At 48.3% G+C, this 16,808-nt stretch overlaps 1 protein-coding gene across 1 annotated transcript; it reads right to left on the reverse strand.

Moving 5' to 3' along the window:
* Nucleotides 1-6,199: 6,199 nt before the first annotated feature.
* Nucleotides 6,200-11,903, reverse strand: SOD3 (superoxide dismutase 3). Its single transcript, XM_060011782.1, has 2 exons — nt 11,776-11,903; nt 6,200-7,905 (listed from the first exon to the last, which is right to left on the reverse strand). The coding sequence occupies exon 2, from the start codon at nt 7,887-7,889 to the stop codon at nt 7,155-7,157; it is 735 nt and encodes a 244-aa protein (XP_059867765.1). The 5' UTR covers nt 7,890-7,905; nt 11,776-11,903; the 3' UTR covers nt 6,200-7,154.
* Nucleotides 11,904-16,808: the final 4,905 nt, after the last annotated feature.

A 16,808-nucleotide genomic window follows, 5' to 3' on the forward strand; every position in this document is an offset into this window, starting at 1 on the left:
TTCAGCAATTACCTATGGTTGTCTTTTGTCTTTTTAAGAGTCATTGTGAAAATGTATTTCATTCTGTGCCCTACTCCACCAGATAACCCTGAATCAGTTGGGGTACTCTCAGCTACAGTTCACACTTTAAGAAACTTAAACAATAAGGAAATGAATTATATTTCATAACAAGAACTTAAGAAGTAGGGAATGCCAGGCAGGGCTGGTTCATTCAAGAAAGTTATCAAGGATCTGAGTTTCTGTCTTCCTGCTTTGCCTGCCTCGGTGTCATCTACTCCCTCATGATAACAAGATGGCTGCAACAGCTCCAGCCATCACCTGTTCTCACATCTGTGTCCAAAGGCAGAAGGAAGTTTCTGTGTGTGTGTGTGTGTGTGTGTGTGTGTGTGTGTGTGTGTGTGTGTTTTAAGAGCAGGTAACCCAGTTCTTGTCACATTTCATTGGTCAAAATTGTCACATGTCTATATGACCATGTCACATGTCTATGTCTAAAACAGTCCTTAGCAAGGAAGATGAAATTACTCTGATGGGCTTAGATTCATCAAGATTATCCTCTGAATTGGGGAGGAGACTTGTCCCTGGACATGCAGACTCTAAAAGGGTGAACACTAAAACAAAATCAGATCTTGGGAAGTGTAGCAGAGTGGGGGATAGATTTGAGTAGATTTGAGTAGGCCACCAATAGCATTGTCTCTGAACCCCACATGTCTGTTCTTGTTTTATTTTTTCTTTTAAAAACCAGAATATTGCATTACTGATGAGTGTGGAGTTGAGGGAGGGGTGGTTGTTATTTGTTTGTTTGTTAAGAAAAATGCCATCTCATCTCTCCCATTCCCTGACTTCTTTATTACCTGTCCTATTTTGCAGCTGAAACGTTCCCACCTTTGTTTACCTCTTCAAGTGTATCTGTCCTTCCATTATTTTTCCAGCTCAGTTGCCAGCAGAATGCTGAACAGTCTGGATAAATGAAACCGAGCTGACAGGTCTCTTAATGAAAGCTTGTTTGTACACTCTGCATTTCTTGTGATCGCTCTGTACCTGGGAGCCTTTAGGTGTGGATTTTTACATATGAGTGTTTGTCATTCTTTTAATTAAGGCCTGTGGAAATGGATTGGTTTTTGTAAGCCAGACATTTCTCATCCCTAACTCCTCTTTCCATGCCTCCTCTGCACCTTCCTCTCCCCCTCCCCCTTTCTCCTTCTCCTGGAACAGCCTCTGTCGTTAGGAGGCCCCCGATGGCATTCAGCTCAATCCCTGCTGGAACCTGCTCCCAGTTGGCAGTCTTAAGGAAGCAAAATTCATTTTCCCATCATTTTTCCTCTCTCTGTGCCCTCACTCCCAGACACACACCACCATCATGACTTGAAGCTCTAAAAAAAGAGTTCTAGTATCAGTCATTCATGTGTTGGAGTGAATTTGGGGATGTGTTATTCCTTCTGGGAGCATTTGCACCCCAGCTCACCATCTGAATTGTTCCAAATGCATGTCCAATCTTCTCTCTAAAGAATTTCGAAGACCAGCTACTTGCTCATTGGGGTTACCTTTTCTGTCTCTTTCAAATCACAGCATGCCTTTGCCACTCTTGGTTTCCTCTAAAACCTGTGGCTCTCTCCTGGCTGGTTTATTTCCTGTAGCCCTGTGACTTGATACCTTATTTCTCTTTGAAGAAGGTCTCTATTTGAGTCCCTTCCATCTCTGCCCTCTGCTTTCATTTTGGAAGCCTCCATCTGGAGCAATCTTCCTCCTTAATAATACTGAGGGTACCTTCATAAGGCTCAGTTAGGATGTCAAAAAGCCAAAGGATTCCCCTCAACCCACTACATTAATATATTCCTTGTTTTCCAGATGTCTTTCTGAACAGAGAAAAATTTGAACATTCTACAGATGCAATAGAGAGCGAGGCAGTGAATCTAATTAGAAATAAGCAGAAAAATAAGAAGGACCCATCTCTCGATATTACAGTTGTTCACAGAAACAAAACAAAACAAAACAAGTTGATACAGCCTGAAGGTAATTTAAAACGATAGATATAGATGTGTCGCCTTACATTTCATAACACCTCTTTACCAAATGAGGATTGTTTTTTCGGATTCTTAGGGAAAGTTTGCATAATACTGACAAGTATGATTTTCTGGAATTATATGAGCCCAGGAATATATTTGGGGATCTTGGCAAAGGCCAGTGATAGCCTATTAAATTTAAAACAACGGACTTAAAAAAAAAAACAACAGATCAGGTGCTGTTTTGTAATTTGATTTAAACAAAGTAACTTCTATTCAGTTGTAGACCTTGATTTAGTGGATCTATGATCATCATGTATCATAACTGTATCTTTTTTGTTACCTAAAATTAAAATGTAATTATCCTGATGTAGGCGATTAATCATCGGTATTATTTACATTATCCTCCTCCCACCCTCGCCGACGGCCGAGGCTAGGCTGAGCATAGCTTTTAGCATATTGCAGCAACTTATCACTTGCAATCCGTCCCTAAAATTTTTAGATCATATGCTAGTCGTGAAAAATGTGGAGAATGTAAAGATTTTATGCATTCAGTCAAAAACGCCAGATCTAAAATCAGTTAGTTAATTTCCTGCCATCTTTCAAGTTGACCAAAGCACTCACTGATTTGCTCTATTTTCTTACGTTTTTAGTATTTCTGTATATACACGCACTGAAAAGCCCCACTTGGAAGAAAAATTCACTGCAATTCGGAGAAAAAGCTTATCCTAAACATCTAAAGATAGCGTTTCTAATTATTGTCGACATTGTGTTTAAACTGTGCAAACTGGAGCATTATTCTCACTTTACCAGCTGCGTCTAGGTAGAGTCATTACATCAAACGCTTCTAATTTTACAAAAAGAAATCAAAACAAGTGTGTGTTTAAGTCTCAGTGACAAACGCAAACCCTGTGAGTCAAATAGGCAAACTGATTAGCAAGCTGGCTGGGAAGTCAAAACAGCAAATATAAGAAGATTAACAAAATAGATCTGTAAGAGGAGAGGAGTAAAAATAGCCTCCAGGGGCCAAATGGGGTCCTGTGGGCGGGTCTGGTGGCACACATCCGGTTCTGTGCAGGAACCAGATGCCTGCCCTTATGGGCACCAGTCTTTCCTTCATCTTGGCCCCTCCCCCCAAGAGTTAGGATCACAGAATTCATCTCAGCTGGCCTCTTAATGGATGCGGAAATCCTTCCAAACCGAAGAGGTAGCAGCCTTGCCTTTACTTGAATCCTTCTAGTGACACGACACTCACTACCTTTCAAGGTCATCCAATCCATGACTAGGTAGCTATTTTTGACCTTAGCCATTCATTAGCTCCTTAGGCCTTCACGCTATGCTATACACCTCTCATGAGTAACTCTTGATTTAATCTTCACAACAGTCCAATGCGATAGTCTTATTTTACAGATGAGAGAGCTCAGGCCCAGAGAGGTGAAGTGACTTGCCCAGGTCACACAGCTTATAAGTGTGGCTGAGCTGAGGTTCCAAACAGGCCTTTCTACCTCAGCCTAAACTTTCAGCCCCTGTGCTGTATACATTCCTGGCCCTTACAGTGAACGGTAACTTGCCCCTTTATTATTTCCTCTCTTTGTTTCTTGGCTCTGGAGGCCCATAGAATAGTGTATCAATCCCATTCCCATGAATGGACACGACAGAAATGAAGCAGATCTGCGAGGGTATTTCTTCAGTCTGGGGGGTGTCAAGGGTAGTGAAGAGAGAAACTAAAAACAGAAGGTGCTGTGGTCTGAATGTTTGTGTTCCCCCCAAAATTCATATGTTGAAATCCTAACCCCCAAATATGATGGTATTAGAAGGTGAGACCTTTGGTAGGGGGTCCCAAAGTCATGAAGGGGGAGCCCTCGTGAATGAGGTTGCTGCCTTAAAAAAGGCTTGAAAGAGATCCCTCATCCCTTCTACCACGTGATAACACTGCAAAGAGGTACGGGCTATGAGTCCCAAAGAGGGCTCTCACTGACGATGCTGGCGCCCTGATCTTGGAATCCCAGTCTCCAGAACTGTGAGATAAATTTCTATTGTTTATAAGCTACCCAGTCTCCAGTATTTTGTGACAGCAGCCTGAACAGACCAAGACGGAAGACAAGCGATGAGACGCACCAGCCCCCTTCTGAAAACTAAGTGCAAACTTCCCTTGATGATCCTGAATTAACCTATAATCTGGGCGGCAGAGTCGAAGATGGGGTGTTGGTTTTTATTCCTGTCCATCGTGTGTTCCTATGTAATTGCTGCCTTGTTTTCACAACTTTTAATTGCGGGGGTAGGCAAATGCCTCTATGTGAAATCAGGATATTTGAAGACTCAGTTTGCTAATTCCCTTTTCCGTGCTGACCCGTACATTTCAAGTTAATATTTCAAACCATTACTGAACCAAACTTGGTACCGCTCGTCTGACATGCGGTAAAGCCAATCTACGGACACTGCCTCGTGGTGAGGGAAAGTACAGTGTTTATTGCAAGGCACCCAACGTGGGACCAAGCAAGGAGCACGGGCAGCTCATGATCAGAAGACGCAAAGGCCCTGATAGCTTTCAGGGAAGGGTTAAAGGCAAGGTGAGGGAGAGGGTCACAGGGTGCACAATCAGCTCATGGACATCCTTCTGGTTGGTTGGTGATGAGGACAGGGTGATGTTTCAGGAATCTCAGTCATCAACCTTCTGGTTCCAGCCGGTCTGGGGGTCTACGTGCTGGTGGTCAGCATGCTGTTAACTTCTTCCACCTGGTGAGGGTTTCAGTATCTGCAAAACAGCTCAAGGATATGGCTCAGGATGTTCTCTATAGCACTTGAGGAGGAACTAAAGGTCCTTGACTTTGTTTTATAACTAGACTATTATTGTCTTGCTTGACTGTTTTCCTTTGTTTCTGCATTTTCTCACTTCTCTGATTAAATTTGCTCTCTGGAACCTGGGGAAGGCCTAGGAGGCTAGAGCTTTTTTTTGTTTTGTTTTGTTTTTTTTTTTGCGTTATGCGGGCCTCTCACTGTTGTGGCCTCTCCCGTTGCGGAGCACAGGCTCCGGACGCTCAGGCTCAGCGGCCATGGCTCACGGGCCCAGCCGCTCCGCGGCATGCGGGATCTTCCCGGACCGGGGCACGAACCCGTGTCCCCTGCATCGGCAGGCGGACTCTCAACCACTGCGCCACCAGGGAAGCCCGAGGCTAGAGCTTTTATACAAACTGGTGTGTGTGGGGGGTGGGGTGGGGGGACACAAGGGGTCTGTCCCTGGGAAGGCCTCGCAGAGTCCTGCTCCGTTTCAAAACCAGTGAGAACCGGTTGGTGGAGCAAATTCACCAGGCAATAGCCTTTCTTCCCACTTGTCGCTTGGGCTCAAGGAAAGGGTTTTAAATAACAAGGTAGTCCTAGTAAGAGGTAAAAATAACCACTGGGGATGGCTTTCTGGCTAAGGTTCAGTTTGACTCACTGCCTTAAGAGTCTGGGAGAAACAGAAGCTGCCTCTGAGGAACCAGGGTGGGAAAGCCACAGCTAGGAAGCGGGTCTACCCCAGGATGGATACTTCAGTAAATGAAAGTGAATACACAAGACTGATCTAGTCTGTGTATAGATTATAATTTTCACAGAGAGAGGCAGAACCTCCATCAAGCCTTAATTAAGACCAACCTGCCTTTGGACCCCACTGCTTCCAACTGCTTTTGTATCAAGAAGTCAAGAAGGGCATTGTCCTGGCTGTGGAGAAAGCTGACAACCTTAGCTACCAACACCAACCTCCCTATAACTTGCCCAGGGACACTGCCTCACTGGCCCTGTCTCCGCCCTCTGGGAAATGGACCTCAGGCTTCCCACAGAGGCAGATGTGAGAGGCCAGTGGGCCCAGTGAGCTGGTGAACCGCTCATGCCAGGCCAGTGGCTCCAGCATCAGAATCGCTGGGAAGCTTGTTGCAAATAGATTTTCTCCTCTCCCTTTGGATTCTACAGCTCTGGCATGTGGCCCAGGAAGCTGTATTTTTTTCCCCATTTCCCTAAGTGATCCTGGTTTCCTCCCTCTTGCGAGCCACACCCCAAAGGCATGATGATCAGTGACTGAGCCTTGCAGCCAACAGAGCTGGGCAGGGAGAAGGAGAAGTCCTAAGAGGTTTGGGAAACATCTTTGCCATTCCCCAAAAAATAGCTGAGTGGGGAGAGAAGCCTCAAATAAACCAAAACAGTAACCAAGGCCCCCATGCAGTACTGAATTGCTAAGTTTTTAATGCGCAACACGAAGACTGCCAAACAGCCCACAAAGGAGCAGCTCTCTGGGGTGTGGGGTTGGGGGAATAGCTGGAGACACCGGGCAGGGGCGCCAGGCTGCACTGCACATGCTGGGGAGGGGGAGGGGGAGAGGCAACCTCAGGAGGGGTCTCAGACTGCCTAGGAGGAACCTAAAGGGGGTGGGGGTAGGTAGGTTCTTAGGGCATTGAGGGATCTCAGGGCTCACAGGGTGAGGGCAGGGTTGCCAGGGTGGAAGGGGGGGAGTCTGGAAGACCCTCAGGGTAAATGAGGATATTTCAGTATCTCTGGGGGTCCTCCGAGCTCAGGGTGCCCTCTGGATGAAAGGGGGTGTCTCAGTATACATGGTTTGAGACCTCAGGGTGGAGGGGATTTTCGGGGAGATCCTAGCCATGGCAAAAGTGGTACCTCAGAGTAGGGAGTGTCTCTGGGAGCAAAAGGAGAAAAATCAAGATGAGAAGGTGGGGACTTGGGTCACACGGAGGGGATCCTGGGCACTTGGAGAGGTGTCAGGGTGTAGAGGTGTCCCAGGGTTCTTGGAGTGCTGTCAGGCATGGAGGGATCCTGGGATGTGTTGACAGGGTCCTGGGTCACATGGAGGGCATCTTGGGCACTGGGAGGAGAGTCAGGGTGTAGAGGAGATCCTGGGGCACTTGGAGGGGTGTCAGGGTGTAGAAGGGGTCTCAGGGTGCTTGGGAGAGGTGTCACAGAACAGACAGATCCAAGTAGAGGGGGCCCTGGGCCACATGGAGGGAATCTCAGGAGTTTGGAGAGGTGTCAGGCGTAGAGGGGTCTTGGGGTACTCGGAGGGGATCTCAGGCACTTGTAGGGGTGTCAGGGCGTGGAGGGGCTCCCAGGGCACATGGAATGGGTCTGGAGCGTGCAGGGAGCTCTCGGGGCGTCCGGGTGGGGGGCTCAGCTGGCCTTGCACTCGCTCTCTCGCCGCCGCTTCTTGCGCTCCGCGTGCTCCTGTGCCTGGCGCGCCCAGGGCCCCGGCCCGCACAGGCCCACCACGCAGCAGGCGAGCCGGCGGCCCGCGTTGCCGTTCTCCAGGCTGGCCTGGTTGCCACCGCGGCCCAGGTCATCCTCGCCCTCGTGGATCACTACGGCGCGGCCCGCGATCGAGTGCGGGCCGAAGAGCGAGGCGGCCAGGCCGGAGCGGTACTTCCAGATTTGGCCGTCGCGCACCACGAAGTTGCCGAAGTCGCCCGGGTGCTGCGGATGCGGCACGCCCAGCGGGTTGTAGTGCGCGCCGGTGGAGTCGCAGCCCTGGCTCAGGTCCCCGAACTGGTGCACGTGGATGGCGCGGCTGGTGCCGTTGGGCTCGGCCGGGAACCCCTCCAGGTGGAAGAAGGCCTCGAGCAAGGCGCCGGGCCGCAGCTGCCGGAAGAGCACGACGCCGCTCACCCGTGGCTGCGCCGCGTCCAGCGTGGCCGACGGCAGCACGGGGCAGGTGGCGTGGAGCGCGGCGTCCTGGCTTCCGCCCGCCGCCCACCACTGCGTCAGCTGCCGCCAGATCTCCGTCACTTTGGCGTGTATGTCGCGGATCTGCTCCTGAATGCGGGAGCCGGGCTGCTCCATGTCCGGGTCGGCGGAGACTTCCGAGGTGCGGGATGTCAGGAGCAGGTAGGCACAGAGCAGCGCCAGCATGGCCGGAGTCGGGCACCTGCGGGCACCCCCAGGGGGTGGGGGCAGAGCGAGATTTAGTCACTGGAAACCTGGAATCCCAGGGACCCGGTGCCCTTGAATCCAAACGCTGCCTGCCAAGGGGCTTCCTTGCCTAGCGTGCTTTTTGTTCTTTCGGCCCCTGTCTCTTCAGGGCCTGCTGCGTTCCAGGAACTGTGTTAGGTGCTGTGGTTGTAAAGATGGGTGGGACATAATCTCAAGAAACTCAGGAGGGTCTTTCTGAGCCACAGATCTGATCACGGTCCTCCCAAGTCCCATCTCCATTGCGTGGGGAGTCCAGGACAATTGGCCCGGGGTGGGGGGTTGTCTCAGGATACAAGAGCGAGGCTCTCATGGCCCTTTCGATGTCCTCCCTCTCCTTATCTCTGCCTCTCATCTTCTGCTGCTCTCTTTCTGCATCCTCTCTTACACAGGCAGCATAAGGCTCGCTGCCGCGCTCCTTGCACTTGCGGTGCCTTCTCTCTGAAGTGCCCTATCCCTTCTTCTCTGCCATGCTCAGTAGACTAAAGCTAGAAACTCAGTTTTATTCATCAGTGTCCGTAGCATCTGGGCCTGCACTTGGCAGTAGGACATGTTTAATATGTGAAGGTTGAATGAGGAGTTCACTGACAGACAGATGTGTCATCAGATCATTCCAATGCCATCCTGTAACTGAAGATGGAGCCTTGTTCTGGGGAAGGACAGAGTAAGGAGCGCCCATCTCCCTGGGAGACTCCAGGAGGGCTTCCCAGAGGAGGTGACTTTTAAGGGTCTCACAAGACAAGGAGGAGTTTTTCAGCCAAGCCAGGTCAGAAGTCCATTTCAGGCAGGAGGCACAACATGATGTGTTCACAGGCTGTGAAGGGACACAGTTCGTTTTGGGGATGGGGTAATTCAGTGTGGCTGGAACATGGCCTGTGCCACCAGAGAGGAGTCGAGGCTGAAGAGGGAACGCTGAGTCAGGGATGGAAGGGCTGGCTTTTCTGTACTAAGGTGTGTGGTTATTAGCCAGGAGGCTAGTGCTGGTGGAAGTTTTTAAGCAGAAAAGTGAGTGTTGAGATAGTTTTTAGTTCCTTAAGTCTGGCAGGAGAAAGGATGTGGGCTGGATTTGGGGAATAGAGAGGACAGGGGAGAAGGACAAGAAGAAATGGAGACACAGCGGAGAAATAGAGGTAGTCAGAGGGTGATGAGTTAGGAGGCAGCAGCAGCAATCCAGACCAGAAGTGGTGAAGGCTATTACCAAGGTGGAGGCAGCATGGATACAGGAGACATTTTGGGTACCACTGGCAGTGGGGAAGAGGAGTTGAGGATGACTGAGTTCCCAGCAGGGGAGACTGGGTGATGGATGGTGGTACCAGGCCCCGAGAAGAAGGGAGAGAGGGCAAGTTCAACCCGAGCCTGCTGAGATGCGAGATCCCAGGTGGGATGTTCAGCAGATGGTTATAAATGGGGCTTCTGGCCTTTGTAAGAGGCAGTGTAACGGGGAGGGGTTCTCAGTGTCGGCTGCACGTCAGATTCTGGTTCTTAAAGTTCAGACGCCCAGGCACCACCCTAAGGGATTCTGATTCAGTGGGCGTGAGTTGCTTTGTTTTGTTTAAAGCTCCATCAGAGGTTCGGGGACCCAACCAGGAATGTTATGGTGAGACACATATACCATATTGCATAACCACAATATCATGGGGGAAGTTACTGACTCTCTCTTAGCTGTAAAACAAGGCTGGTAAGACCACCAAGGGCCACCAGGAGGTGTAAACGAGATATGAGATGCCAGGCTATTTTCACATTTTTCAGTCTGCCCACAGGGATCAATGCTGCCTCCAAAGAGCTGGTCTGAGGGTCAACTGCACTTTCAGAGGGCTTCTCCGACCCCCAAGCAGGTGCCATTTTAAAATTAAATTCTGGGGTTGAGTGTTTATTCTTTCCGTAACCATTACAGGAATGCAGTCCAGTGTGGTGATTAAAAGAATGGATTCCGGAACTCACTGGACCTGAAGCCTGACTCTGCCACTTCACTTACTCTTTAAGAGTTAGCATAATTGTTATTTTGGTTACAGAGTAGCAGAGAAAATGCTGGACTGCAAACTCTAGTTGGGCTCCCCCCTCCTCTCTGAGCCTCAGTTTTCTTATCCGCAAATAGAGATAATAATACTTACCTTGGAGTCTTGCTGTGAGGCTTAAGACACAATTAGAATTGCCAGCATTTACTGAACACACTTGAAGGCACTGTTAAAAGCACTTGGCATGTGTTAATTCATTTAAGTCTCACAAAAACCCTCTGGGGTTTTTGCCCATTGTTATGCCCATTCTAAAGTGCAGGAAACTGAGGCACAGAAAGGCAGGTGTCCTGCCTGTGGTTACACATACAATAATAGCTGAGGCAGGATTTGAAAGGTGTGGTCTGCTCCAAGCCCAAGGTTTCGGCACCACACTGAACAGCTCTCATCAAGGCACTTAGCCCAGAGCCTGCTACATAGAAAATTCCCAGTAAATGGCAGCTCTTAGCTATCAGAGAGAAACTGCAGATAGGGATTTCAGGACCATCAGCTGAAAGATGCTATTGCAGCCCTGGGAGGAGGAGGTGGCCAGGAAAGGCGCCAAGAAGGAGGGACAAGTAGGAGGAGAAGTCCAGAAAGTGACATCAAGGGAACCCCCTCTGTGGCCTGGTTACTACGCTGAAGCCCCAGAGAGTGGGGGTGGGAGTGGAGGAGCATCCCTGAGGCCAGACCTTGGCTTCAAGGTCTCCGTCATCACCCACCACCCCTCTCCTTCTGAACCGGTCGTGGCCCTCAGGTGGGCTCTGCCGATCGGAAGGTACTTCCTTAAAAACATACAGCAAAGACAGATTGTTTTGGGTGTGTCCACAAAGCTTTCTTTTCCAAGAATGCTTGGGTCATAATGAACACTTGAAGGAGATGTTTTTCTCTTAAAAAGAAAATTCTTCTTAAATCCCAGGTAACCCCTGACTCCTTGGGTCTTATTAAGCTTTTCACTCTAGCCCTCAAGGCCCACCTGCATAAGGCTCACCCTACTGGCTCAGTCTCTCACTCAGTTTGAGCTGTGGACGACCGAGTGGTTTTTGGAGGGCCCACTTGGTCCAGAAGGGAGAACATAGTTATCAGAGACAGGGGACAAAGCAAGCCTCCGGGCCGGTGCCTCCTTCCTGGGTCTGGGTCTGGGAAGACTGCAGCCCCCGCGAAGGCTGCGGTGTGTTCTAATGCCTGGGCGCCCTCCGAGAAGGGGTCCCAGCTGTGCGCCTGAGGCAGCCAGGCCCTCCCTTTGTGCCTCCCCTAAGCAGGTGGCTTTTCCTCACCACCCATGCAGGCAACATCCAGAAACATCCGCCTTCCTCACTCCAGATTTCTTTTTTCTCTAACCCGGAGGACGCTGAGGTCCTCTTGGCCTGGCATTAGCAGATCCGAGAATAGTCAGTTTCTCCTCCCCGGTTGCCCTCCTCACCCCTCTCCCCGCCTCCCCACTCCTCTGCTTTACAGCGGCTGGGCTCTGTCAAGAAGCGTGTTTAGATAGCCAGTGGGAAGCAGCCACCTAGCACAGGGAGATCAGCTCGGTGCTTTGTGACCACCTGGAGGGGTGGGATAGGGAGAGTGGGAGGGAGACGCAAGAGGGAGGAGATATGGGAACATATGTATATGTATAACTGATGCACTTTGTTATAAAGCAGAAACTAACACACCATTGTAAAGCAATTATACTCCAATAAAGATGTTAAAAAATAAAAAGAAGTAGAAGCGTGTTTCTGTCCCACGAAAACGATCATATCCTTCTCCTGGGACAGGCTGGATGCCCCGCCCCAGTTTCAAACTCAGTAAGCACACTCCGAGAAGAACGAAATGAACCTCGACTTCGCACTCACCTTTCCAGCTCTTCCAAGAGAGCTTTCCCTCCTGAGACCTGGGGAGCAGTACCCCGCCAGCCGCCAGCCGGTCGCAGGAACTCGGAGCGGGCTCCTGGGCTGTTTGTGGCCGCGCAGGGCAGCCTCGGGGGGAGTGGTCACCGCGAGGAAAGAAAGTCATTGGGCCGGTTTAGGGAGGGAAGGCGGCTAGGCAGTCCTTGTTGTGGAATTGCCTCACCTCCTCCAGCGCTGTCACCTCCCCCCAGCCCCGCGTTCCCTAGCCAAGTATTCCGTTTCGTGACTTCACTGGTTTGTGCAGACGTAGCAAGTGACCTTCAGGGTGTAGCAGCGGAATAAAAAGTAGACCGAAAATAGCCTGTTTGGAGACGTGTACAATGGTCTCTTTCTTGAGAGGCCCTTTGCTCTCCCCTGATTTCCTCAGCTATTGATTTATTTTTGCTGGATGCAGCTAAGATGGAAACGCCCACAAATATGCGTGATGTTTCCTCCAGAACTGTGCGGCCACACCTGTGAGAGGTGAGACGCAGGCGGGGACTCAGGCTGCAGAGTGTCAGCTGTGTCACTTCCTAAGGATGTGCTCCTGGACCAACTCCCTGTGCCTCTGTTTCATCATCTGTAAAATGGGGAGGCGAGGCTAACCCGATGCCCCAAACGTTATCACGCTCATCCTGTTCTCGCTTCCTTATTAAAGTTATGGAAGAGTCTTTTAAAAGAGTGTGGTCTGAGGCACCCATGAGTCTTTCTTCCTTTGCGGCCATGATCTTTTCTCAATCACAGCAGCTCTTTCCAAAAGGAGCTTTTTCCCCCAGAAAAGTCCACATGGGAAAAGGCAGCCTGCCTGTCTGCTTGTCTGCCTGCCAACCTGCCTTCAATAAATGCTTAGTGGGTGCTCGCTCCATTGTGTGCTGGTACCCAAAGCTGGGAGGGTCCCTGCCCTTTGGGGTTCATACTCTGGGGAGGGATGGACAGGGTCCCTAAAGACCCAAACATTAGTCCTGGCCGTAGGACAGCGTGTTCAAAATCTAGACTTCCAGGCACCATCGCAGGCTGAGTGAATCGATTACCAGCAAGGACTTTCTGGAATCATCTTTTTAAAAGCTGGTTATTCTGGGGTACAACCATGTTTGGGAACCTCTACTTGGCAGGAAGAAAAACTAAAGATCTTTGTCCCGGGGCAGACATTTCGCAAGATAAGGTGGAGACTTCTGAGAACTCAGAGCCTCCAGCCCTCTGTCCCCGACATCAGTCCTTCTGGTTCACTGGGAACTCGGGCACCATCAGCTCAATCCACGCCTCTCTGCGTTCTGTTGATGGGCATAGGTGCCTTTGACTAATGACTTTTCCAGGTTCCAGATGCTGCCCGCCACTCTGCCCCACCCTGAAACATCTGGTTTCTCTTTGTGACTCTTTCACTCGACTAAGAATATAATCTGTATTTCATTCAGTTCTTGAAGTAATAATTATATCAGTTTGTAACTACTGTATCCGGTGGCACTTTCTTCACTTAACCTAATTTTATTTCTTTTAAGGGTCAAGAAAGATTTCCTCCATTATGGTATTCTAGGATTGATATTAAAGTCCATATTCACTTTCCTTTTTATGGCATTCTAGGGGAAATTTGCTTTTTCTCCCACCCGACCCCACCAACATTCATGGCCCTTTCCTTTGGCAACTGCACGCCAGTTTCCTCCTTGGAAACCACTGCGTTTTCAGTCCATGCAAGTGGTGTTGATTAACCCCTTGCTCCAGAGGTGGGCTCCTGACCAGTCATAACATTGCCTTGGTTCTGGGATAATCCATTCAGAGCCAGTGAGATTCAATGACATTTTTGCTGGGACTGTTGTAAGAGAGGTATCTTCTCTTTCCCAGTGGACTTGAAACTGGAGGAGAAAGAGTGGAGTTATTTCAGCCCCTAAGGGAGAATCTGTCTGAGGATAGGGCCAATGGAGGGAAGTGCAATAAAAGTAGAAATTTGGACCTAATTGCAGTGTTTGAGCCCCTGGATCCAGCTGTACCTGAAACTCTGTTTTCTTTATGTGAGTCAAATATATTCTCTTTTTGCTTAAGTTGTTTGGGTTGCATTTTCTGCACTTGGAAGTGAACACTTTATTTAATGCTTGCAATAATTTTGTGGGATGGGTGTTAATTTGCCCACTTTGTAGATAAGGAAAGGAGGTTCAGAAAGAATAATTATGCTTTCTGAATAATAGGTCAGTTATATTTCAACTAAGAAAAAAAAAGAAGTAATAGGTCCAAAGTTTCAGAGCTATAAAATGGCAAACTCAAAATTTAAACTCAAGATTCTCCGATTCCTAATCCTGACCCCTTAATCATTACACTTTATTACCTTCCAGTCCAAAGGGGAGATGAAAGAAAAGTTAGAAACAACAAATGAGTCTACACCTCACAGTTATCTCTGTAACATCAGTGACCGCCTTGCAAACAAGACACCTACACTGACCTCTGTTCTTTCCCCAGTGTTAATGTGTAATACAACAGAAAATCAAGCAAACGTTGTAAATCAGCCATTATTAGGAGATGCATTCAAAAGCACTTCTATCTGTATAGAAGAGATCTCTGCTAGAGAACTTGGTAGTTCTTTTATGCAGGGATATCAATTGTATATAACTTCCTTTTCATTGTGTTCAAAAAACTGATCGGATTAAATTCTACCAGGAAATAAAGTGGTTACCATGAGGAGAAAGCTTTGAAAGCAACAATTACGGTGGCAGGTTGCATCCCTAGAAGGCCAGGTTCTGTGTGATGACAGTTTATCCAACCAGAGTAATTCAGACATACCTGAGAAAACTTCAAGCGTGTCTTGCCTGCCTGAGGTTCTCTCAGAAGCCCCCCAGAGAGTACGAGTGGGACCAGTGACCTGTGTGGTTCAATCTTGGATCCTGTCATTTTGTCCAAACACGTCAGGGTAATATGGAAAAAAGGAGATGCTATTGGCAAGGTGGGCAGGGAGAAAAGAAACATCATTCTTATTAACAGTCATAAAATCATACCATCTCACATGTATTCAGTGCCTCTTGCATGCTGGGCACTTGTAAATGATTTTCATGCACCTTTTCGTTGCATTAATAACACTGCTTTTCAGTGAAGAAGAGAGATTGCATTCTGTGTCCATGCCACATTCTGGGAAATTTCCTTTTCACCGTGAATGTGTCACCCTTCTGTTCAAATGTGCGTGAATCACAAGGTAATGGAAACCAGTCAGAACCAGGAACTTCTCAACTAGTTACACTTGGCTGGCCATGTGAGGAGAAGACCAATTGTAGCACACGAAAGCAATGCCTTTCTGATCAGAAGGTGAGTGTGTGCAAAGTATTCTCTCAGGAAAATATCAAAGTGAAATCCCTCCAAGCTAAGTCCTTCATGAACTCTGACCCTGCCTCTAGTTCCACTTCCTGCCCATACCTGTGAGGGAACACATAGGTCATTCCTGTTTTGCCACATAAAAAAAAAAATAGCAGTATGAATAATTTAAAAGCATACCCAATGAAGCCCTTCTTTCCTCAAAATAATTGCATGGTACATTCCACTTGGGAAAAGAGAAGCATTTTGTCAGCTTACTTTCTAGTCGTATTTATTTTAAAATATTTGTTGACCCAATGGCCATATTGACCCCTCTTCTTGCTGCCTCCCACTATAGAAGCTGGAAAACCAGGCACTAGCTTTCCCTTTCAGCTAGCTGTGGTCATGTCACCCAGATATAGCCAATGAGACATAACCTGATGTGGCTCTGGGGAAGGCTCTTACTTTCATTATAAAAGAGACAGAAATGGTTGGTGCTGCCTCTTTCTCCTTCCTCTTGTCTTGAACATGTTTTTGATGCCTAGCAATGTGGCAGCTCCCTTGGGACTATAGTCAGTGAGAATGAGAACAAAAGCCAACACGCACAGGATGGAGGGGAAAAGAAGGAGAGAACCTAGGTCCTCAAAAACTTCACTGAAAAAATAAATTAAAAAATTAAAAGCTAAAGGGAGGGAAAGTGTCTCACTGAGCACCTTAACCAACACCAGTACAGTTGTAGTTTTCTCGTAATAGGAGAATATAACCTCAATGTGTTCCACTATTAGTGGGTTTCCGTTACTAGCAGCCAAATTCATGCCAACTGATACAATTATGTGCCGGATTCTGCACTGGGCATCGTGACTGTGAAGATGTAGAAATCATAGCCTTAGTTCAGGTGGCTTATAATCCATTTGAAGAGACATATATATGAAGGACCATAGATCCTCCCCAGTGTCACTCCCATATTTTACAAATAACGACACAGAGACCCACGGTGCTTAATTGACTTGTCCAGTGTCACACCTATTAGGTGCAGAGGAAGAACTTGAGCCCAGTTCACTGAACCTTCAGATTGGTGACGTTCTACCTCACCAGTTCTGAGGCTTCATAGACCATCTCTTCACCTTTGCCCTGCTGACCTCTTCAGACACACACCCTGAAACCTCACCAGGTTCTGGTGAATATATTCAGGAAAGAAGAAAAACTCTCTGCACTCAAATGGCCAGCCTGGCGCTGTTCCTTTTCTCCACACCTTCAGAACAACCAGACTAACGAAAGAAGATGGACAGAAAACCCCCAGGGAGCTTGTACAAAATACACAAACTTGCAACATGTAGAGAATAGAATCTAGGGGCAGAAGTGATATAACATTCTTTACTCCTAGGATTATAGAAAATTGATGCTGGAAGAAACTGTACAGGAGAGGTCCTCTGACTCAGTCTCTACTTTAGAAAAGGAATTGGGAAGTCTAAATGCTGACAGAATTCAAAAAGCCTCAGATTTGAAGCCCAGGGAGGAAAATAGAGAAGCAGCCACGTGTCTCACTTAGAAAATGAATCCAGTAGGGTTCTGGCCCTTCTTAAGTGACGGTCTCAAATGGAGTGGGTAGCAACTCCCATCACAGCCTCCAAACCACCATCACCCACCAAGGCCACCCAGAGATAAATCCAGGGGGGCAGCAGCATCTGGAAGATTAGATGGTCCTGTGTTAGGGCCCTAATAGTATACTTTGA

The sequence above is a fragment of the Delphinus delphis genome, chromosome 5 (assembly GCF_949987515.2).
Source record: "Delphinus delphis chromosome 5, mDelDel1.2, whole genome shotgun sequence".
NCBI classification, from domain to species: Eukaryota; Metazoa; Chordata; class Mammalia; order Artiodactyla; family Delphinidae; genus Delphinus; species Delphinus delphis.